This window comes from Kogia breviceps, chromosome 8, assembly GCF_026419965.1.
Source record: "Kogia breviceps isolate mKogBre1 chromosome 8, mKogBre1 haplotype 1, whole genome shotgun sequence".
In the NCBI taxonomy this organism is placed as follows: Eukaryota; Metazoa; Chordata; class Mammalia; order Artiodactyla; family Physeteridae; genus Kogia; species Kogia breviceps.
Window position 1 is genome coordinate 95,971,664 of NC_081317.1, and position 25,061 is coordinate 95,996,724.

At 37.6% G+C, this 25,061-nt stretch overlaps 1 protein-coding gene across 2 annotated transcripts in view; it reads right to left on the reverse strand.

Annotated features, from left to right (window-relative positions):
* Positions 1-22,178, reverse strand: part of AUH (AU RNA binding methylglutaconyl-CoA hydratase) — a 169,613-nt gene extending 147,435 nt beyond the window's left edge. The window contains exons 1-3 of one of the 2 annotated variants that reach the window (XM_059071221.2): positions 21,848-22,178; positions 1,813-1,880; positions 1,615-1,702 (exon numbers count right to left, since the gene is read on the reverse strand). In XM_059071221.2, the coding sequence (XP_058927204.1) occupies positions 1,615-1,702; positions 1,813-1,880; positions 21,848-22,103 (412 nt within the window). In that variant the 5' untranslated portion in view covers positions 22,104-22,178. The remainder of the gene's footprint in view (positions 1-1,614; positions 1,703-1,812; positions 1,881-21,847) is intronic. The other variant, XM_059071223.2, reaches the window with a different exon arrangement.
* Positions 22,179-25,061: the final 2,883 nt, after the last annotated feature.

The window sequence follows — 25,061 nt, forward strand, 5'->3', positions numbered from 1 at the left end:
GAGTGCAGTGACCTCAGAGCCAAGGGTCACGAAGTTAGATTCAGTCACCCAGTCACCTGATCCTAAGGTCACAGATACAAGAATTCTAATTCTCTCAGTGCAAGTTTTTCATACTGCTTAAGAAAAAATGTTTAAATATATGTAAAGCCCTTATAAAAACTATTAACAGCTATAATTTATTGACTACTGCACTGTGCTTTATGTACATTGTCACATCAAGCTTCCAACAATCCTACCAGGAGGATGGTGTTACTCGAGTTGGACAGATGTAAAAGCAGAAGACTGTACTGCAAATTGTCATCGCCCAGGCAGTTGAGCATAATAATCCTACTCTCTTTGACTGCCAAACAAGTTAAAACTAATCCTTTTATGTATGGTACATTATATCAAAAGCTAAAATATAACTCATTTACACTGAATGTTCCTAAATACCATAAAATTTTGCAATATTTTAAGGTGGAAGCTATGGTGTTGGAACCTTGGAAAATCTGAGGACTTTTTTTTTTTTTTTTTTTTTTTTTGCGGTACGCGGGCCTCTCACTGTTGTGGCCTCTCCCGCTGCGGAGCACAGGCTCCAGACGCGCAGGCCCAGCGGCCATGGCTCACGGGCTCAGTCGCTCCGCGGCATGTGGGATCTTCCCGGACCAGGGCACGAACCCGTGTCTCCTGCATCGGCAGGCGGATTCTCAACCACTGCGCCACCAGGGAAGCCCAAATCTGAGGACTTTTAACAATGAAACTGAAGAACATCAGCCTCAACTAAGATACCTCTTAAAACATTGTTTAGAAATACTCCTCCAAGTCCCAGCAGTGCTCTGGGTATACTCTAAATGCTCAAAAAATACTTGTTGAATGAATAAAATACTGTATGTTGTTCCCTCAAATGTCTGATTATCTCAAATGGATTATCCCATTTATAGTTTTATTGAAAAAACATTTTTTAACACCTCAGTCAACGTCTGCCTTCATTTACTTATTAGTAAATTATAATGATCCGGTATATTGTCAGCATTTTTTATCTTTTATCATTTAATCATCTACATTTTTGACTAACTGAAACAGATTCATTCAATCTCATGACTTAGAAATATTTACAAATATGGAAAATGCAAGACAACTTCATCTTTGGCTTTTGGCAACACAGTTCAAGCAGAAAAAACATTCCGCTGCTGTAGATACCAATTTAAAAGTACAATTCGTGAACACATACTTGAGTGGGCACGACTACAAACACGAAAGCATATGTCTATATTTAACATTCCATACTGGAGTAGCTACTGCTAGTCAATTAAAGCATTTTTTAATACAGAGCACACTTGTGAGTAGGAGACGTGATTTTTCCTGCACAGCTCATCTTTCATAAATATTATTCATGTACTACAAATATATATTTTAACAGCTCAAATTATTTTTCAACTTCCAAAACAACTTTTCCACATGCAGCAAAGGTTTCTTTCTAATACTGACAAAGCATTTTTTTTTCTTGTAAAAGAGTAAAAAAACAAAAAGGAATTGTAGGTAATGGAATTCAAACCACAAACACTTTATAATGGAAAATAGGCTACTACTAAGGAAAAATTAGACTCGATTTAAAATTTTAATCTACTTACATACCAGCACAGAATATCCCTGGGACTTCACTTCTGACTATTATGGTCCGTACTTTCTTATCAGATTTTAAGGCATCCACAGCTTTTGAAAGCTAAACAGAAACAGGAAGGGTAAGAAGGAAAAGGGGGAAAAATCATTTTCAGATTGATATCAACACTGTATCTTAATATTAGAAACAAACAGTTTAATCTTTACACTCACCATTTTTATAAGATTTGTACTCAATGAATTTTTGGCATAAGCTCTGTTTATTCCAAGCACCACAATTCCTAGTTAAGGGGAAAAAAAAAAGGTCATTTGAGTTAGTGACGTATTCAGGGTACAGACTCCCGTATACACAGCTAGTTGACTTGGGACTTAGGAATCTACCACCACCTTGAGGTTCACTTCAAGAGCTTTATCCTAATTTTCATGTTTACCTTCTTTTTCAAGCATAATTTTGAAGAAGTGGTATATATATTTATAAAATCAATCTGATGCCTAATATTCACCACTTTTCTACAGCCTTTTAGGGAAGAACTTTATAACAGCATGTTCCCTTCAACTCCTCTCTCCTTAAACACCACCAAAGTAATCTGCCACATTTTACTAAATTTTACATCATTAAATCAGACTAACTAGTTGAAGGCCATGCTTACTGGTGAAAATTCTAAATTACAGAATACTATTTAAAATATAGTTTTTCATCTTCAATATATACAGAAGTACACAATAGCTAACAATTCCTTCTCACAGGCAAGCATTGTGGGATCAGCTTTTTTGCTAGTACACTAGGTGTTAATACTCTTTTTGTCATACTACATAGCTTTCAGTATTTTCATCCTAGGTTTCTCTCCTGGCTCTGTCCCATGTATTTAACCTGAAGCCACCTCCACTTAGAACTCCAACAAGCAATTCAACCTGAATCTATAGAAGTTCATTCTTTCTCCTACAAAGCCCAGCTCTCCCTCCTAACTTCCCTAATCTTATCAGAGAGCATCATCTAAATCCAGCCTCCCATTCCAATTGCTGCAGTAGGATCAATTTTCTAAAACCAATTCCATGCATAGAATTCACCCCCTGTTTAAAATCCTTTAATTATTTCTTATTTCCAAAATAACCGAGTTCAAAGACTTTAATTTGATATTCCTCTAAAACCTGGACCCGACTTTCTGGTTCCCCAAAGAAACTCAAATTTCCTTGTATAACAAAAATGCCTTCCACCAGGTGGGGTGAGGTTGACGGGGGAGGGGGAGTGGAGGGGGGGGTTGAGGTGGGGAGGCAGAGGGGGTTGAGGGGGAGAGGGAGAGGGGGTTGAGGGGGAGAGGGAAAGGGGTAATCCTTATTTGTAATTGGGTTATACCAAAGACAACAAAATGTGTGCATGCCTTCTCTCTGCAAGAAACTGCGCAAACCCATTTTTCAACGAATTTAGGCTCACAGAATAAATTTACAAGAATTCCCAATGATCTCAGTTAGGAGAAAATCATGAAGGAGAACTGGTTTCTAGGGCAGGTTCTGCATTAAACAGCTGAATGACCTTGGGTTGGTCCCAATACTAATGACAACAGCTACTACTAATTGAGTCCTTTATTATGTGCTGAACACTGTTCCCAGCGCTTTACATTTATTGACTTACGTAATCCCCAAAACAACCTAAGAGGTAGGTACTGTTTTTATCCTTGTGGAACAGATAAAATAACTGGGACTTGAGAAGGTTAAATAACTACCTTCAGCTAGTAAACAGCAATCTAACTCCACACTTGAAGGAAAAATGAGACTGTGCTACACTGTTCATGCTTTAGTTTCCTCAGAAGAAAACCAAGTGGTTCAGACTATATATTAATTCATTCAAATGTACTGAGTACACATTATGGCGCTCAGCCGTGAAGGAACTATAGTCTAAAAAGGAAAGACAAACATCAATTAAAAAAAAATCACAGAAATATACAATTCAAAATGCTTTACATGCTCTGAACGGTGCTACAGTAATTTGTAACCAGAACTGATATGGTCTGGGGACAAACCGGGATAGTCAGGGAAAGCTTATCCAAGACAGTGCTATCTGAGTTGAGATTGGGAAGATGAGTATTGGGGGAGAGGGGGGTGCTGGATTACAGGCAGGAACAACATAGGAGAAATCAAAATAGTCATGCCAGAAGAAGACGAAGAGTACCCAATGAGAGGAGAGGTCAGCACCAGCCAGATAATGTCATTACAGGCCCTGTTAAGAAATAAGGAGTAACCATTGAGAGAGTTTTAAGTACTGTATAAACACACATATACAACCAGCGGGGAGGATTCGTTTCTATACTTGGAGACCATGCCAAAGTGTACAGGGCTAGACACTTCCAGGCACAAGCTGCAGTCCAGTCAACAGATAATAGGTTTGGCTGAGGTTAGTTGAGTTAGAAGTAGAAGGAAGTGAAAGGACTCAAGAGCTATTCAAGAGGTAAATGTAAAATGAGTTAATGATTGACTGGATTGAGGACTGAATGCATTGCAAGGAGGTATTAGGAGTGTCTAATAAACTTTTGCCTTCAGCAATTGGATGAAAAGAAGTTGACATTCAATGAGACAGAGAACCATAAAAAACAAGGTGACAGTGCCGGGGGATAAGGTTCATGAGCAAGCTGGTTATCAACTCTAAGGGTACAGGCTAAGAATGCAGGCTCTGAGGTCGGACTGCTGGGACTGAAATCCCAGTCTGCCACTAGCTATGTGACACTGGACAGTTACTTAACCTCTCTGACCCTCAGTTTCTTACCCTGTTAAGTGAAGATACTAATAGTTCCAAACTCCGTGGGACAGTTGTGAGGATCATATGGTAAGACATATGTAAAGCTTTCAACATAAGCACTTAATTATTATTGTCCCTTCTGCAAACACTTTGATGCAATAATTAAAGTGTTACCCTAATGAATAGATGCTAAATAGGATACTGCTGACATTATTACTAAATTGTAAAGTGCCATCAAAATGCTTCTACCATAGTTAATTCCAGTGGTTTTGGTCCTATGTTTGAGGCCTGATGTTTTGAGCACTTCTACCTCAAACAGTTGGAAATCAGCTCTGTAATTTAAAATGAATCATCCTGTGCCTAACAACTGTCCCACCAAATGTATCAGTAAGCAACTGATACCCCAAAATGGAATAAAACCTTACTTTATTCTGCAGGGCCTATTGTTTTCATTTTGTAACTGCCCCACTTTATTTCACAATTAATAGCTTCTCAATTAACTCAATTATCATGCATCCTCATCACATAACCTAGCTAAAACAAGTTTGCTAGGTTATTTAGGTTATTAAATTCCTGTTTCAGACTTTTCCTGTCTTTTGACAAAATATCATAAAATTCTTGGTGAATCTTCAACAAGTTCATATTACAGCATCAACCCTGCTATACAGAGCTCACAAAACTGAAAGATGAACAAAGTGACTCAGCTGGGGCTTAAAAATATATATATATATGAATACATTTTGCTCATACAAAATTGAAGTGATACACCCCAAGCGAAAGTCCTCCTTCCCTGGACCCATTCCATTCTCTTCCACAGAGGTAGCCATAGTTATCTGCTGATATGTAACCTTCCACAAAATATATTTACATACAGAAATAGAGTTGTGACTATAGTTTTGCTTACTGTTGCTATTTTACATAAACGGGACCACAGTATTTTCTGTTGGCACTGTTCTATGTAAATAGGTTCATACATATTTCCTTTATTTACTTAATTTGGCCTTAAAGATCTTTCTACATCAAGACATTCCTTTTAATTCATAATATTCTGTGAAATGAATTTCCATTATTTAGTTTCCTTTTCATGAGCATTTTCCTAAAATACTACAATGCTGCAATCAACATTCTTGAAGATTTCTTCTCTGTGCAATAAATATCTCTCTGATAGGTATCAAGAAGTAGAATTTCTAGGTCCAACAGAATGTGTATTCTTAAATTTTAACAGCTAACTCTCAAAAATACAGATACTGCCCAGCCAAATCACAAGTACCTATTTATTCACAGTAGCACATCTTAATAGAGCTCCAATTATGTGTATTACCTGCACAAGGACACTTCCTTAGCCACATATTTTAATATTTATATTATCACTAATTCTCAAAAAATATACAAAATCAATCTGAAATTAAGATCACTTCTAATACATTTTTAAACTACCTCTACATTGTACTAAGACACAACTGTACCAACAAATTAGTCTTACATTATACACATTAACTTATTTATAAAGAAATACAGAAGTTAGGACACTGGAACTCAGCTCCTTCAAGCCATTTAGAACTTTCTGTGGCAATTCTGTGTACCACTTTGTATGGAACCACCAGACTTTGTTAGACAAGATGCATGAGATACACTAGCATAGGATCTATTACACTGGAATACACAAAACTCATAACTTTACACACATATATATACATTCTTTTCGAGTACAAGGTTTTTTGACCTAAAATTAGAGGAATTCTAATAAATTCTGTTTTACATGGTATCCATCAAACAAAGAAAAAAAAAGTTATGTTAAGTCTAATTACATTCACTGCATTTTCAAGTATATTACTGGTAAGAGAGAACTTCGGTTTGACTTGGTGTCAATGAGAACTGAATCTTACAATTTACTCTGTCACCACCCTCTCCCACATCCCAGTAGAGAATTATTCTGCCTCAAAATAAATAAATAAATAAATAAATAAGGCATGGCTCATTTGTGAGAATACCACTTCCGCTCAGTTGAAAATTTACCTTGGCATATTACCCTTTCTTCAATTCAGGCTATTGTCTCAGTCTCTTATCATATACAAATAAATCTGGTCTGTTATTACTAACCCAATACTAGGTTTTATTCTAATATCCCCTTATACCACCTGTTTTTTATTTTCTACTACTTACTTTGTAGAATGGCTTCTAGTCTTCTTACTTCTCTTAAATACTAACTTATTTATATTTTAATGATCACAGCAGGAAAATTATATATTGAAATAAGTTATTTTGCCATAAATTACCTTCTTTTTGTTTTATTAAAGATTTTTTTAATTATGTGTGTGAGCTGCTTACATTATCTATACATTCCATCTCAGGTCAGTACGGGGACCTCATTAAACATGTTATTGAGAATCACTGGTCTACCACTCAACACTGAATATTATAAATCTCTGACAATATATGGGAAAATAACATCATTATGTATCAAGTTTCACCTAATCTTATGAACTGAAGTTGAGTTAACTAAGTTTAATAATCATATGTCATTTGTTTTCTGAATTAACTGTTCTTATTGTTTGCCTATCTTATCAGAGTTGTCTTTTGCATTTCAATTAATAAATTTTTAGATTACAGACATTAATCCATTATTTATAAAACAGATCTTTTCCCTATTATTCACTTTTAAAATTCAACCTGTTTATAGTATTTGTTTGCACCATAGTTTTAACTTTTTATATAGTACATTATTGCCTTTGCAACTTTCGGGCTTAGTATCTTCCATAAAAAGGGTTTACAATGAATACACACATCCACACAAATGCACCAAAATGATCACAGCAGCATTATCCAAAATATTCAAAACGTGGATACAACCCAAACAGCCATCAGCTGATGAATGGATAAACAAAATGTAGTGTATCCACGCAGTGTAATATTTGGCCTAAAAAAAAAAAAACAACGAAGTATCAATACACGTACAACATGGATGAACCCTGAAAACATGCTGAGTGAAAGAAGCCAGTCACAAGGGAGCACATACCTTATAATTCCATTTATATGAAATGTTGAGAGGAGACAAATCAGAAGGGACAAAAAAGGTCGACTGGTGGTTGCCTAGGACTGGTAGAGATGGAGGGATTGAGCAGCGACAGCTAAAAAGTGTGAAGTTTCTTTTTGGGGCAATGAAAATGTTCAATAATTGATCGTGGTGATAGATGCACAGCTCTGTAAATATACTAAAAGCCATTAAACTTTACATTTTAATAGGAGAATTTTAAGGTATATGAATTATATCTCAATAAAGCTATTTTTTTTAATTTAAAAAAAAAAACATGGCAATATTCACTTAGACCTAGAAATAGAGCAAAATTACCAGAGAACCATGGAATGAGGATGAGGACAAAAGAGAAGGTACATATTTGTGGTGGAGTGTGAAAGGGGGCCAAACCCTTAGCCTCCATTGCAAAAAGTCAATAGATAGGTAATATCTAAATTTGAAAATTCCAGAAGTAGAAACACACGTATGTTATTTCACATGAAATAACATATACCCCAAAGAATCAGCCACAGGGTTTTAAATAACTGCTTCTGGAGTAAGGGAAATGGCGTGGAGGAAGGCACTGCTAGTTCTCAAAACAAACCATGTTAGGGCTTCCCTGGTGGCGCAGTGGTTGAGAATCCGCCTGCCGATGCAGGAGACACGGGTTCGTGCCCTGCTCCGGGAGGATCCCACATGCCGCGGAGCGGCTGGGCCCGTGAGCCATGGCCGCTGGGCCTGCGCGTCCGGGGCCTGTGCTCCGCAATGGGAGAGGCCACAGCAGTGAGAGGCCCACATACCGAAAAAAAAAAAAAAAACCAAACCATGTTAAATATTGGTCACAATACTAACTGTATAGATAATTAAGAAAAAGTAAAACTAAACCAATTAAAACAAAATAAAGAATCTCTCTACCTAATGTTTGAAACAATTCTCTAATACTTTCTCCTAATGTTGATTAATTTCATTTCTGCTGTTCTCAACTCTGCAGGTGTCTTATTTTCTCTAAAATGCATAAACATTTTTGGCTAGCACCATTCATAAAATAGTACCCTATTTTCTTTCTGATTTCAAAAATCAAACAACTGTATACTAAATAACTATAAAAATCACTCTCTGGACTCTCTCTTTTACTGTCAATTTCTTGGTCCACTCCCATTCTAATGTTCTGCTACTTTAATTATTATAACAATACTGTATGTTTTATTATCTAATGTACAGTAAGCATTACGTCTACCAGCTATTATTTTTCAAAATGTCTTAAATATTCTTAAACACAACTCTTTTCAATGAAATTTGAAATACACTGTTGGGATATTTGTTGTTTAATATTTAGGAAACTGACATATTTAAAGTATTAACTCTTTCCCTTTATAACATGGTGCAATGCTGCAAATTTTCAGGTCTTGGTTTTTTCCTCAATAAAGACTTAAGAGACTTCATCTTGCACATCTTCAAAGGCTATCGGTTGCCCCTTGTGAATGCTTTTATTTCTATATCAGTTATATTTTCTAATCACATACTGAGAGTACGTGGAAAGTTTAGTGCTATTTTATATGAACTTTTTCTGGCAAATTTATGAAATATTAATAGACAACAAGTGGTTCTCTTCAATTTTCTAAGACAACAATCAATCATTATCTGGAAATACTGGCAGTTACATGTTCTGCTCCAATGTTAATTTCTCATTTCCTTCTCTTGCTGTTTTACTTTAGCTAGGACTTCAAGTCCAACATAATATTAGCAAAAATAATAAGTTCCCTTATTTTATCAATGCCTTTAATGAAAATGTTTCTAGGTATTACACCATTTAGTATAATGTTTGCTATGCATTTCTAATAGCTTTTTTTCAAGTTGGGGAAATTTACTTCTATGTTCAAATTTGCATTTTAAAAAGATCACTCAGGCCACAGTGCAGAAAACAGATTAGAAGCAAGAATATACTAGAATATACTAGACCAATTTCCCTTATGAATACAAATGTAAAAATCCTCAACAAAATACCAGCAAGCCAAATCTAGCAGCCATGACCAAGAGGGACTTATCCCAGGAATGCAAGGGTGGTTCAGCACAAAAATCAATCAAAGTTACACACCACACGAATGGAATAAAAGAAAACATTTGAAAGCTACAGGATCATCTGAACTGATGCAGAAGAAACACTGGAAAAAATCCAACATGCTTTAAATGATTTTTTTTTTAATAATAATTTTAAAACCTCAACGAACTAGTAACAGAAGGAAACTTCCTCAACCTAATAAAGGGCATTTATAGAAAACCCACAACTGGGCTTCCCTGGTGGCGCAGTGATGGAGAGTCTGCCTGCTGATGCTGGGGTCACAGGTTCATGCCCTGGTCCGGGAGGATCCCACATGCCACGGAGCGGCTGGGCCCATGAGCCATGGCCGCTGGGCCTGCACGTCCGGAGCCTGTGCTCCGCAATGGGGAGAGGCCACAACAGTGAGAGGCCCGCGTACCGCAAAAAAGAAAAAAAGAAAAAAAAGAAAACCCACAACTAACATCATACTTAATGTTAAAAGACTGAAAGTCTTCTCTTTAGGATAAATAGCTAGATAAGGATGTCTGTTTTCATCACTTCTATTCAATGTTGTACTGGAAATTCTAGCCAGGGTAATTAGGCAAGAAAAAGAAATAAAAGGCATCCAGATAGGGAAAAAAAAAGAAAACAATTTCCATTCACAAATAACATGATCTTATACACAGAAAATCCCAATGAATCCACCAAAAACTATTAGAGCTAATAAATGAACTCAATAAAGTTGCATGATACAATATCAATATATAAAAATCAGTTAAATTTCTATACACTATCAATAAACACTCCAAAAATGAGATTAGGAAAACAATTCAATTTGTAATAACATCAAAAAAATACAATACTTAGGAATAAACTTAATCAAGAAAGTTCAAGACTGTACACTGAAAACTATGAAACCATTGAAAGAAATTAAGAAAGACCTAAGTAAATAAAAATTTATGATCAATTGGTTTTTGACAAGGATACCAAGACCATTCAATGGTGCAAGACTTTTCAACAAATAGTGGTGGGACAACCAGATACTCACCCACAAAGGAATGGAGTTGGACCCTTTCCTCACACCACATACAAAAATTAACTCAAAATGGATCTAAGAGCTGAAACTATAACACTCTTAGAAGGAAGCAAAGGTATAAATCTTCATGATCCTGGATTAGGCAACAGTGTCCTAAATACAACAAAAGCACAAGCAACAAAAGAAAAAACAGATAAACCAGACTTCATCAAAATTACCAAGGAAGTGAAAAAACAAGCCACAGAAAATATTTGCAAATCATACATCTGATATGGGGTTTATATTCAGATTACATACACAATTCTTACTATTCACAGTAAAAAGACAACCCAACTGAAATACAGGCGAAGAAGTTGAATAGATATTTCTCCAAAGAAGATATATAAATGAAATGAGGCTCAACATAATTTTTTATTAGAAAAATGCAAATCAAAACCACAATGAGGTATCACTTCATACCCAATAAGATGGCTGTAATTTAAAAAAGGAAACAAATAAGCATTGACAATGATGTGGAGACATAGGAACTCTCATACATACTCATATTCTCATACAGTTTGGTGGTTCCTCCAAACATTAAACATAAAATTACCATGTGACCCAATGATTCTACTCCTAGATAACTATCCAAAAGAATGAAAACCTATGTTCAAACAAATAATCGTACACAAGTATTTAGCAGCATTACTCATAATATCTAAAAAGTAAAAATATAAAATGTGCTATATCCAGTCAATGGAATATTATTCAGCCATAAAAAGGAATGAAGTGCTGATGCATGCTATAACACAGACAAACTCTAAAAACATTAGGCTGAAAGAACCCAGACACAAAAAGCCACATATCATATGATTCTACTTCTGTGAAATACCTAGTATAGGCAAACCTGTAAAGACAGAAAGGAAATGAGTGGTTTCTGGAAACTGGGGGGAGGGGGAATATGGAGGAACTGACTAAAGAGCATGGGTTTGTTTTGAAAGTAATAAAAGTGTTCTGGAATTAAATTAAAATGGTAAACTGTGTATTGTGTGAATTTCACCTACAGTTACAAAAAAGAAAAAAAAAAGTATACTGGGGGATACCAAACAAGAGGCTACTGCAGAGATCCAGATGAGAGATGACAGCACACAGGCTTCAGGCTGTGGAGTGGAGATGGAAAGCAGACTGCTTCTAGAGATACACGGAAAGCAGTACCAACATAACTATTACCAATAATATTATAAACCCTGTTTATATTGAATCTATAGATACAGCAATGGATAACTGTAAGAACAAAATGTAACTATCATAAACTTTGATGATATAAAGTTACAAATGACAGAAATTGTACAGTTAGAAGATGAAGAATATAGAACAGCAAACATTTTCTGAACTTACACCAAAAAAGTCCAGATACTGTCTATAAAAATAATTATAAAGGTAACACAAACCAGAAAGTGAATAAAATTATCATTCACAGCAAAGACTCAAAATATAAGTTTAAAGTCTTTAGTTTTTTATTTTTATTTATTTACTTATTTTTGGCTGTGTTGGGTCTTCATTTTTGTGCGAGGGCTTTCTCTAGTTGCAGCGAGCGGGGGCCACTCTTCTTCGCGGTGCACAGGCCTCTCACTGTCGTGGCCTCTCTTGTTGCGGAGCACAGGCTCCAGACGCGCAGGCTCAGTAGTCGTGGCTCGCGGGCCCAGTTGCTCCGCAGCATGTGGGATCTTCCCAGACCAGGGCTCGAACCTGTGTCCCCTGCATTGGCAGGCAGACTCTCAACCACTGCACCACCAGGGAAGCCCCAAAGTCTTTACTTTTGATGAAACGGTTTGAAAGTGAAGAGATGACACCCTTCCATAGTGATTTTTGGTTTTGTATTTTTTTATTTTACCATGAGCATATATTGTTACTTTAAAATTTTGTAGACCTCAATAATTTAACTATTTTTACTAACAAATCACTTGTAATACACAAAGAACCGAAAACCAATGACAGAATACTTTTGATAAACCATATATAATTCAGTCTCCTTAAAATACTACAAAAGTAGTAAGAACCTACAATAAAAACATAATGAACTGACCCAGAACTCCTTCACATGAACAAAAGGAGATATGCAATTTTTGTGATACCCAAATTTTAGAAACATGGAAAATCATTAACAGATGATGATTGTAAACCTAGAAAACCCAAAACAATCAAATAAAAAACTATTGCAACAAGAGCATTATTTAAAAGACATGAAATTAAATATCCAGATATAATAGCCTTCATATAGAAGGAAGGAAAGAGAGAGAGGGAGGGAGGAGGAGGTGTGGGGGAGGGAGGAAGAAAGGCAAACACACAGAAGATATATTGAAAGAAGTCATCTCATTTTTATGAACAACCAGACAGGAGGCAGGATAACCGAGGGTACACTTAACATAAATGTGCAAACCCTACTGGTGGGCACTTCTAAAACTCCCCTTAAAAAAAAAAAAAATAGAATTGCAAAAATGGAAACACATACCATGTTTTTAGGTAGAAAAAAAGCAGTATCATAAATATTTCCCTAATTTTAAATCCAACACAATGTCAATTAAAATACCAACAAGTCTTTTTCTGAAACTATACATGGAGATTCCAAAACTCATGTGGAAAAATAACCATGCAGGAAGAGCCAAGAAAAAAAAAAAAAAAAAAAGAAAGAGCAAAGGTGAAGGAGGGAATACCTTGCCCTACCATACACTAAAACACAACACAGCTTTAATCATAAAATAATGTAAAAGTGCAACATCTACAGAGACCATAATTTAGCTCATGATAAAAACGGCCCTTCAAATCAGTGAGGTAAAGATGAATAAGTGGTGTTGGGACAACTGGATACCCATTTGGAAAAAGATAAAGGGTCTGTATCTCACACTGCCATGATAATTCCTTTATTTTTACATTGGTGGTTTCATTCCTACCATTCTTCTATAAAAACATCTTCTTCCCTACCCCACCATCTTGAGTAATCACCATGGCTTCATGGATTCTTTATTCAAGGTGCTATAATCCATTATCACTGTATTTTTTAATGTTCAAAGCCCTTGTAAGCTTATATCCTGACATGTTCCTTTTAGTATTTAACATGTTTCTATGTCCTTCTGACATGTTCCTTTTAGTATGTGAACACTTCCTTACTTTTTGACTCACAAAGATATTCCAGGCTCACCTTTCACTTTCCCTGCTCCAGACCTGAAATCAGACATTTCTCCTAAGAGCTCTGGCTTCTTTCAGTGGGGGAACAGTCTTTAGAAACCAAAATGTGGACATTAGATATGTTCACTGCTACTATGGTATCATTCCTTTTAGACTGTTTCAATGGTCAGAATAGGAAATAAATATAAACACATACGTATACAATATATATGGTTTTTGTAAGTTTGTCCTGATAACTCTAATTCAAATCCAAGGTAAAAGGTTTCTTACTCACCTTCCCCCATTCCATATTTGTACTTTCTCTCTCCTACAACAGTGAAAAGTCTGTTTCCCAAGAACAACATTTTTTTCATTTACTCTATCTTATAATAAAAAGAAAACATATTCAGAATTATTAAGCCCAACTATGCTAACAACAGACTACTAAGTAAATTTCAAGATTCTTTTTGACTCATAACTAATTGATCTAAATGGTAACAACTTATTCAAAACAATGCCAACCATGTATGGGATGACTGTAGCTTACAGAAAAGGGTAATAAATGACAGTAATGTTATAAGGAATGGGAGGAAAGAAATAGGAATATTCATTTATACCATTACCACCATGAAGCCGTATAATGTTATTAAAAAGCAGGTGTGGATTAGTTGTAAATATATATTGCAAACAACAGGGTAACCGATAACAATTACAAATACATAATAATCCAACTGTTTAGATAATCATTTTAAGTATGAATGGTCTAAAATACACTAATTAAAAGACAGATACTGTCAGAGTGGATTAAAAACAAGACCCAACTATATGTTGTGTACAAAAAAATCCACTTTAAACATAAAGACACAGACTGATTAAAAATGAAGAGATGAAGAAAGATAAACCATGCTAACACTAATAAAACCTGGAGTAGCTACATAATTTCAGAGACAGCAGATCTTAGAATAAGGAATAGTCTCAGGGAGAAAAAGGGGCATTACATAATGCTGAAGGGGTCATTTCTCCAACATAATAACCCATGTGTATCCACCTAACAATAGAGCATCAAATTGCAAGATTTAAAAACTGATAGAATTACAAGGAGAAATAAACAAATCCACTAGCATAGTTGCAAATTTCAACTCGCCTGTATCACTTATAGATCCAGCAGGGAGAAAATCAATTAAGGGTATAGCTGAACTGAACACCAAAAAAAAAAAAATCAACTAAATCTAACTGAATACTAGATCTACTTGAATATAGAACACTGCATCCAACAACATCAGACTACTCATTCTTCCCAAGGTCATACTGATATTCACCATGACAGACCACATTCAGGCCAAAAACACACCTTAACAAATTGAAAATAGAAATCAGGGCTTCCCTGGTGGTGCAGTGGTTAAGAATCTGCCTGCCAATGCAGGGGACAAGGGTTCAAGCCCTGGGCCGGGAAGTTCCCACATGCCTCAGAGCAACAAAGCCCGTGTGCCACAACTACTGAGCCTGTGCTCTAGAGCCCGCAAGCCACAACTACGGAAGCCCGCGTGCCTAGAGCCCACCCTCTGCAACAAGAGAAGCCAACACAATGAGAAGCCCACACACCACAAGGAAGAGAGCCCCCGCTCTCCGCAACTAGAGAAAGCACGCAAGCAGCAAGGAAGACCCAATGCAGCCAAAAGTAAATAAAATAATAAATAAATTTTTTTTAAAAAAAGAAATCATACGGAAGTATGCTCCTAGATGACAATGGAAATAAACCTAGAAATCAATAACAGAAAGACAGCTGGAAAACCTCAAAATACTTAGAGATTAAATAAGGTACTTAAGTAAAATATAAGTAAATGAAGAAATCTCAAGAGAAATTTAAAATACTTCTAACTATATGAAATTGAAAATAAAACTTATCAAAATACATGTGACACAGCAAAAGCAGTGCTTAGGGAAAACTTACAGCATTGAATGCACATATTAAGAAACGTCTACAATTGGTAATCTAAGCTTCCACCTTAAGAAACTAGAAAACAAACAACAAATTAAAGTAAAATAAGTGGGAAGAAAAGTAAAAATCAGCAGAAATCAATGAAATTGAAAGTAGAAAATCAGTAAAGAAAAATCAGTCAAATCAAAAGTTAGTTCTTTATTGAAAAGTTCAGTAAATTGATAAGCCTCTAGCCAGGCTAGCCATGAAAAAAAAGAGAGAAAACAAATTACTAATATCAGAAATGAAAGAGAATATCAATTACTAACTTCAGAAGTTCATCACTACTGAATCCCACTGATACCACAAGCATAATAAAGAAATATTATGAACGACTATATGCCAACAAATTTGCTAACTTACATGAAATAAACCAATTCCCTGAAAGGCACAAGCTACCAGGACAAGAAATAGATAAGCTGAATAGGCTAACTCTATTTATATTAAAGAAACTGAATCAGTAATTAATAAGCATCTAAATCAGAAAGCATCAGATGCAGATGGTTTTGCCAGTGAATTCTACCAAAACATTCAAAGAAAAAAAATGATGCAATTTCTCTAAAATCTCTTCCAGAAAACAGAAGCAGAATGGGCACTTCCTCGCTCATTTTATGAAGTCAGCATTACCCGTATACCAAAACCAGACAAAGACATCACAGGAACGGAAAACTAAAGACCACTATTGCTCATAAACATAAATGCAAAAATCCTCAACAAAATGTTAGCAAATTAAATCCCGCAATGTATAAAAATAATTACAACCCAAAATCAAGTGGGATTTATTCCAGGTGTGAAAGACTGGTTCAATATTTGAAAATCAATTAATGTAATACATCATATCAACAGGCTCAACATGAAAAGTCATACAATCATCTCAATAGATGCAGAAAAAGAATCTGACAAAATTCAACCAGATAAAAACACTTGAACTATGAATAAACAGACGCTTCTTCAACCTGATAAAGGACATCTACCAAAAAACCCACAGCTAACATCATACTTAATGGTGAAGGACTGAATGCCTTCCCCTCAGATCAGGAAAAAGACTATGATGTCTGTTCTTGATACTTTTATTCTACACTGTAACAGAGGGTCCAACAGGGGTGATTACCTAAGAGAAAGAACTAAAAGGCATCCACATTGGAAAAGAATAAGTAAAATTTCTTCTGTGTGTACATGACCTGGATCCTGTATATAGAAAACATTAAGAAACCCACTAAAAAACTATGAGAAGGGCTTCCCTTGTAGTGCAGTGGCTGAGAGTCCGCCTGCCAATGCAGGGGACATGGGTTCGTGCCCCAGTCTGGGAAGATCCCACATGCCGCGGAGCAGCTGGGCCCGTGAGCCATGGCCGCTGAGCCTGCATGTCCAAAGCCTGTGCTCCGCAAGAGGAGACAAGAGGAGAGGCCACAACAGTGGGAGGCCTGCGTACCGCAAAAAAAACAAAACACACACACACACACACAAAAAAAAAAAACTATGAGAAAAAATCATCAAGTTCAGGGAAGTTGCATGATACAAGATCAACATACAAAAACAATTGTATTACTGTACGCTAGCAATGAACAATCTGAAAACAAAACTAAGAAAACAATTCCATTTACAATAGTATCCAAACAGAATGAACTAGCTAGAAATAAATTTAACAAAAATAGTGTAAGACTTATACAATGAAAACTACAAAATACTGCTGAATGAAAAGATATTCCATGTTCGTGGAATGTTAAATTTTACATTGTTATAAAGGCAATATTCCCCAAATTGATCTACCTATTCAATGCAATTCCTATCAAAATACCAGTTGACTTGACTTCCTTGAAAAAACTGAGAATTCTTTAGAAATTCTGGTATAAACTCTTCAGAAATGGTACTAACATAAAGATGGACACGTAGATAAATGGAATACAACTGAAAGTACAGAAACAAACTCTATGTTTACAGTCAATTAATTTTCAACGGGGTGCCAACACAATTCTGTGGTGAATAAGTCTCATCAATAGCACTGGTACACTGGATATCCAAAGCAAAAGAATGAAGGTAACCTCTTACCTCACACTATACACAAAAACTAACTCACAATCGATCACAGACACAAATGTGAAGAGCTAAAACCATAAAACTGTCGGAAGGAAACAGTTATAAATCTCTGTGATCCTGGGTTAGGCAACAGTTTCTTAGATATGATCCAAAAGCTCAGCAACAAAAGAAACAAATAAATTGTACTACGTCACAATTAAAAACCTAGGGTCTTCTAAATTAACAAGAATAAAAAGAACCCATAGGAGAAAATATATTCAAGTCATGTATCTGATTAGAGACTTGCATCCAGAATATATAAAGAACTCTTACAATTTAACAACAAAAACACAAAGAACCCAATTAAAAAGGATTTGAGAAGACTTTTCTCTAAAGAAGAAATACACATGGCCAATAAGCACATGAAAAGATACTCAACATCTTTAACTATCAGGGAAGTCCAAATCAAAGCCACAATGAGATATCACTTCCCAACACACCCGATGGCTATAATCAAAAACCAAACAAGTACTGTTCATGATGTGAAGAAATTAGAGCCCTTATACTTTGCTGGTGGTAATGTAAAATGCTGCAGCCACTTTGGAAAACTTTGGCAGTTCCTCAAAATGTTAATCATAGAAGTACAATTATCATATGATCCAGCAATTGTACTCCTAAGTGGAAATAAAAAAGAATGTCCATAAAAATTTATACACGAATGTTCTAAGCAGCATTGTTCACAAGATCCAGAAAGTGGAAATGATCAAAATATACATCAATAATGAACAGACAAAAAAAATCCAAACAATGGAATATTACTCAGTCATAAAAACAAATGAAGTACTGATACATGCCACAACATAACAGAATCTTGAAAACCAAATGCTAAGTGAAAGAAGCCATAAATAACCACATGATTTCTTTATGTGAAATGTCCAAAGTAGAAAAATCTATTGAGACAGAAAGTAGATGATAAATGGGTCTTAGTCTGCGGGGAGAGGGAGTATTGAGAATGGGGAGATGCTGCCAAAGAGAACGGGGTTTCTTTCTAGATTGATAAAAATGTTCTAAAATCGGAGTGTGGTGATGGTTGCACAACTCTGTAAATATGCTAAAAACAACTGTACATTTTTAATTTTATATGTGAATTAATCTCAGTAAATTTTTTTTTTTTTTTTTTTTTGTGGTATGTGGGCCTCTCACTGTTGTGGCCTCTCCCGTTGCAGAGCACAGGCTCCGGACGCACAGGCTCAGTGGCCATGGCTCACGGGCCCAGCCGCTCAGCAGCATGTGGGATCCTCCCAGACCCGGGCACGAACCCACGTCCTCTGCATCGGCAGGCGGACTCTCAACCACTGCGCCACCAGGGAAGCCCAATCTCAGTAAAATTTTTAAACGTATACATCTATCTAAATATATAGCTTTATTGAGATAGAATTCACATGCCATAAAATATATGGAATTAACGAATGTATTATTTAACACATGAGAAAAATGTGAAAGGAATCAACCTGTTTTAAAAAAAAAAAAAAAAGCATGTAGTAGGAAGATGAGCTAGCTGACCTCTGCAACAGGCCACCTGAGACATGATACAGGCTTGGACAAGAGCAGTGTTGGTAAAGAAGAAATGGATAAAAATGTAAAGACCACAAAGGCACTTGGGAAGACCTGATGATAAGCCAGATGTGAATGATGAGGTAGGAAGGAGCAGGCATTAAGAATAACTTGAATTATGCATTTGCTTGTTTGCTCTACTTCTACCAGAAGTTGGTATAAGGTTCACAAAAATGATCTTTAAAATGGGTCACAATTATGAGTAAAAGCCTGCAAGACTGGGAGAAGGTTGGCAGGGAGAAGGGAGAGGTCATTCCAGAAAGTGTGTGCAAAAGCACAGACACGTAAGAGCAAGAAAAGGAAAAGCTTAGGTGCAGCAGAAGGGAGATGGATGGTCTATAAAGGCCTGCAGCTTTGAGGGCTTGTAGGCATTAGAGACCACTAGAGGTTTTTAACTGAACAGAGACGTGATTCTTGCTTGGCCTTGAAAAAATAACCCCAGCACCAGTGCAAAGAATAAACTGGGAAGGAGAATGACTGGAGACCAGTTGACCTATAAAGGCAGACACTGCAGGAAACCAGGAGAGACCTCTAAACCATGACCGGGACTGCTGCTCTAAAACCCTGAGTAGGCTGGACAGCAATGCAAGAAATAACGACTGAAGAAAGGTGGTTGTCTAACTGTGCTTCCACAACAGATTACAAATATGGAACCCAAGCAACCTATGAGTACCGATGTATTCTGCATTTACCCACCTCCACCAGCCTAAAGAGGCCTACAGGGCAGAGAGCAGTATGGGGCTCCTCTGACACAGTGGAGCTGTCATATTCCCTGCAGGCTGCTAAGGGCACCAAATTTTGGACTCGCCTCTAATAAGCAAAGGCACCAGGGAGATTCCTTCACCTGCACCAGCCTGAACTCATGTTTTTCTTTGCACTGCTTATTGCTGGTTTGACAGTAAAGCAAAGCAAAGCAAAGCATATATAATGTTAAACAAAACTGAGTTGTCACCTTGCCAATCCTGAAAGGAAGTGGGTCAATTTTCTTAAGAATCCGTATTCCCTAATAGCTGATTTTTACATTTCAAGTGACAAAACATTCTGAATTTATCAAATTGACTTATATTCTGATTTCTTTTCCTTGACCCATTTGAAACCTAACTGAAAGACTTTCCAGACATTTTATAAAAATTTACTTTCAATGTGCATTCATTTAGGTCAAAAAAATACAGAATATGGTGCACACTACTAGCTGTACCTGCAATGCATTTGTATCTAATGTACTGCTGGTTCACCTAATGTAATTGAAATCCTGGCAAGACTAAGCTTACCCAAAAGATGTTAGCGTTCATGGCTCTAATCACTCCAGTGCCAATCTACTTTCCAGCTGAATTTCTCAATATTCTGCCTGTCATGCCGCTACAACCACACTTGCCTTATGCCATTTCCCCAAAACACCACACATGTTCCCATGCCATGCCTTTCACCATGCTCTTATCTGTCTGAAATGATAAACAAATAAAGGAAATAACTCATCATACTCCAGAAGACCCCCTTATGAGCTAGATCGATACTCAGTGAGCAATTTATATTACACTCTCGTCTAATCTCCACAGTAGGCATACAAAGTTGGTATTATTTTTCCTATTTTTACACAGAAGAAAATTGAAGCACAGAGAAGTTTGCCTAGGAACCCTCACTAATGTCACATTCCATTGCAAAGAATGCCTTGGACCCCTTTTCATCTGGCAAAACCCTAACTTAACCCTCAGAATCCCCTTCTGGAGTCTTCCAATCTCCCCAGATATAGCTGATCATATGAACCTTGGGGGTATTACAGCCCTTTGCTCTTGACAAGCCTTTAAAGTTAGCATAACCTTTTTAATCACCACTATCTTCCTCGCTATACTGGGTGCTGCTTAAAGAAAGCAATGATGACTTAACTCGTTTTGCACTTCTGCTTAACCGATTATAGGTGCTCAATAACTGCATGTCAAAATTCAATGACTACTCTTCTGGCAAACTATTTCCACCTTTCATGATCCATTTAACTTCTCCCAACAAGGCAAGTGAAAGGAATTGAGCTTTAACAGCAATCCCACCGACTGGCACACATCCTCTATCACAACCCTTCTTCCCACTGTATTGTACTGCTAATGCATCTATCTCCTCCCAAGGAGGTAGCTCAAGGGCAAGATCAACATCGTCCACAATTGTGTCCCTCAGGGCTTAGCAAGGGAATTGGAAGACCAAGAAAATGCTCAAAATTGTCTAACTGAACTGAAATAGTACACAAAACTAACTTTCTAAGATAAAATGGGCAAGGGGAAAAATTGTTACAGATGCACCGCTTTAAACTGAAGAAGACTCAGAATAACAAGGTGCATTCTCAAGGCAGCTTCCAAAACTCTCCGCCTGATAGCTGAGTTGACAGAAAGGAATCACAGAGCAAGAACAAAATCTGGAAGCAAATATCACACACCCGGTTTATTGACCTTGGTTCGTCTAGAGATGAAGACGTAAGCTGCATTTCTGTCTTCGGCGCCGAGTAGGGCCACTTTTACAGGTAAGCTGCTCCGTAGGACACCTTTAGGCAAGGAGAGCACTATATAGCTGCAATGCTTGGGTGGGGGAGGGGAAGGGCCCCCAAGCCTCTCGGCGGACACTGACGTCAGCCCGGACACTTGACCTTGCAACCCCTTCCTAGGACCGGCGGCCGCCCGCGTCGCGCCCCTCACCTCGGTTCTCCTCCTCCAGATACCGCACCCGCAGCTCGTCCTCCGTCTTCAACTCAGAGCTGTAGCCCCTCCGCCAGGCCGCCCCCCCGGCCGCGGGTATCCAGCCCCGAGCCCGGGTCGCCGGGTCGACCCGCGGGACCGTCCAGGAGCCGGACAGCCTCCACCCAGGGCCGAGCCGCGCACAGCAAGCGGCCACCAAGCGAGCGCGGCCGGCCTGCAACGTGCCCAAGGCCCCGGGTGCCGCCGCCGCCGCCATGTTCACTGTTTACGGCGTGAGCCTACGGCTGCTGCCCCGCCCCCGCCGCGCGCAGGCCAGCCCCCCGCACGCCGCAGGGCACGCCCAGGCCCCGCCCCAAGCTCGCCCCTCCCAGCCACGCCCCCAGAGCCTCCCTCTCGCGCCAGGCTCCGCCCCCGAATCCTCGCCCCGCCCAACACCAATGACTGAGCGTTCCAGTTTCCACTTTCTCAGGCCTCCCTTGCCTGACAGGAGGTGTAATTGCTTGTATAGAAAAGGCAGGAGAAAGTAGTTTTCCAAGGCTGTGGAATATTTTATGGGGAACATATGCTATAAAAACTCCCCAGAGAGAGTCGCCTCCCTACACTCCCTGGGCCATGCCCTGGGGTCATGAGTTAGCGGCAAAGGTGAACTAAAAAAAATGTTTGGTCTCAGGTTTGGCTGACAGGGTAGCAGCTCTGCATGGGACTCCGGTTTACTCATATATATAAGGGCCAAGGGTAATCAGTTAAACATGCCTATAAACATACATGAGGCTTACCATACAGAGTTCAGGAAGGGAGTGAGAACAGCCAATGAAAACAAGGGTCTTCAGCCCACCAACTCAAGCAGGTGGCACGGCCCGTCCCGGAGTCTCGTCCTAATCAGGAACCACCATCTTAACAAAGAGGCTCAGCCAAACCATATGCTGAGGTGGGATTTAGAGCACAGAGGCCCTTCCCTCAACCAGAAACGCAGAATATCAACTTAGAGTGTAGGTGGCCATCAAAGCACACTGTATACAATTTTCTCCTACCTAGCTTTTATCAAATCTCAACGGAGAAAAGGCGTGTTTGGGAATATTGTTTGAAAAACATGCTGCTCTGAGACTTCCCACTGCCACACAAATTTCTGCTATTGTGCACTGATTACATTTTTGAGTATTAAGCAAAACTTCCTCCAATGTTAGACCCCCCAGCTTTATCCAAAATGTAAAGAAAAAGCCAATTGGGTTCCATTTCTGTGTCTCCTGTGAGAACGTTGTTGAGGGCATCTTTTATTCTATCTTTTGTAAAGGTGCCACTTGTGAAATCTCTTGAAGTTGAAGACAAGGAAAAACTTTGCTTCCTCTTGTATCTTTCCCCTTTTCTTATAATCATGTTCACTTTTTCTGCTAAGAAACAGAATTCTATTTACAGTTCAACTACTGCAATAATTGCAATATTTATTTACTGTTTAAATATTTAATTATTAAATATTAATTTATTATTTTTTATTTAATCAGAGCTATTTAATTAAATATTTAATTACTATTCCACTGTATTAGTTGCTAATTGTTTTGATATCTTTATGTTGGCTCATCAATAGATTGTAAATTCAAATAAAGGAGTTATAGAACACTTGACACTGTACTATTTGAAATAATATAACCTCAGAAAATACTTGTGATTGATTAGGACAACTGCAGAAGGCTAATCATAGATTGTTTATGTTACATCAGAAACCCGAGTAAAAAAGATGGCCTATGGTTTTGATGAGCACAGAGCCAGTTGAGAAAACACCACTTAGGGACACTTGCTTCTTCCCTAAGAGTTGTGACTCTGGTCTTTATTGAAAGGAGTCAGGTGGATATGCCCATCTGTGAAGAAAATTGATTCTTGAAAGTTAGTGCAAATAACAGATATCACCATGACTGTGACAACCTGTCAGGGGTGATAACTAATAGAGAATTGCCAAATATCAGGTCAGACATGGCTTTGGAGTTATTTAAACACTCCATGCTTCCATGTCTTCATCTGCAAAATAGCTAATATGATATCTATTTCACCTCAGAAATTCTTTAACTTCAATTTCTTCATCTATAGAATGGGAAGGATTATGCCCATTTTATAGTGTTGACAGCATAAGTATGTGTGAAAATTAATAAAAGGAAACCGCAACTAAAATAGGAGTCTGGAAGGCCTATGGAGGGAACTCTCACATCCTACCATTCATTGTCAATTACCCCAAGCAGGAAAAGGACAATTACCCCAACAGGAAGCTGGTCAGTTACTTACCCCAGGAAGTAACCTGCACTCCCAAACAGGAAGTACAACTACTTTACTACCACAGGGGAGGAAGGAAAACTTCCTTCTTGCCCAGCAACAAGCCCAGCCAATAGAAAACACCATAGCTCAGCCAATGAGGAGCCAGTGTCACCTGAATTTTTACTTTACTGCAATGAAATTTTATTTTTTTCTTTGCTGATAACTTCTTTTCCTTGTCCCACCCTCCTTACTATAAAAGCCTTCTTTGCTGTGTAACCTCTCCAAGTAGCTCTTGGTTTGCTAGATTTCATAAAGCCAATTAGATCTTCAAATTTACTCAGTTAAATTTTGTTTTTTAATATGTTATGCCCATTTTATAGGGTTGGTGGCATAAGTATGTAAAGCACTTGACATCAAGAAATGGGAACAGAATAGATAATGTTAATGACCATTTATCAACTTCCTTTTTAATCCATTCCAGACTTTAGATATGTTATTTAATGTCCAGAAAACTTCAAAGTTGGTATTATTATCTCAGTCTTACAGATGAGTACACTGAGATTAAGTTACTTACCAAACCCTACAGCTAATAAGTCTTGAAGCTGGAATTTGAACTGTGATATATCTGACCTCAGTCCCCATGTTCTTAATCACTGTTTTGCACAACCTCTCAATAAATCTTAAGGTGTCCAATAAAATTTAATTTCCTTTGGTTCCTTCTACTTTTCAGTAAAAGATGTGATCTGGGAACAATGAGTATCAGCTGGGAGAGGAGGGTAGGGCTGGTATTTGCAGAATTCTATTACTACTACAATTACTACCATTGGTTTACAGGATTTGGGATCTTGCCTCCAGCTAGCTCTCAGCTAACAGTCTTTTTATTCTGCCACATCCTGACATTTTTCTAATGCTTACTTCTATGTAATATTAAACGTGTGCAATACAGGATGACCAACACTGAGCTCCTGGAATA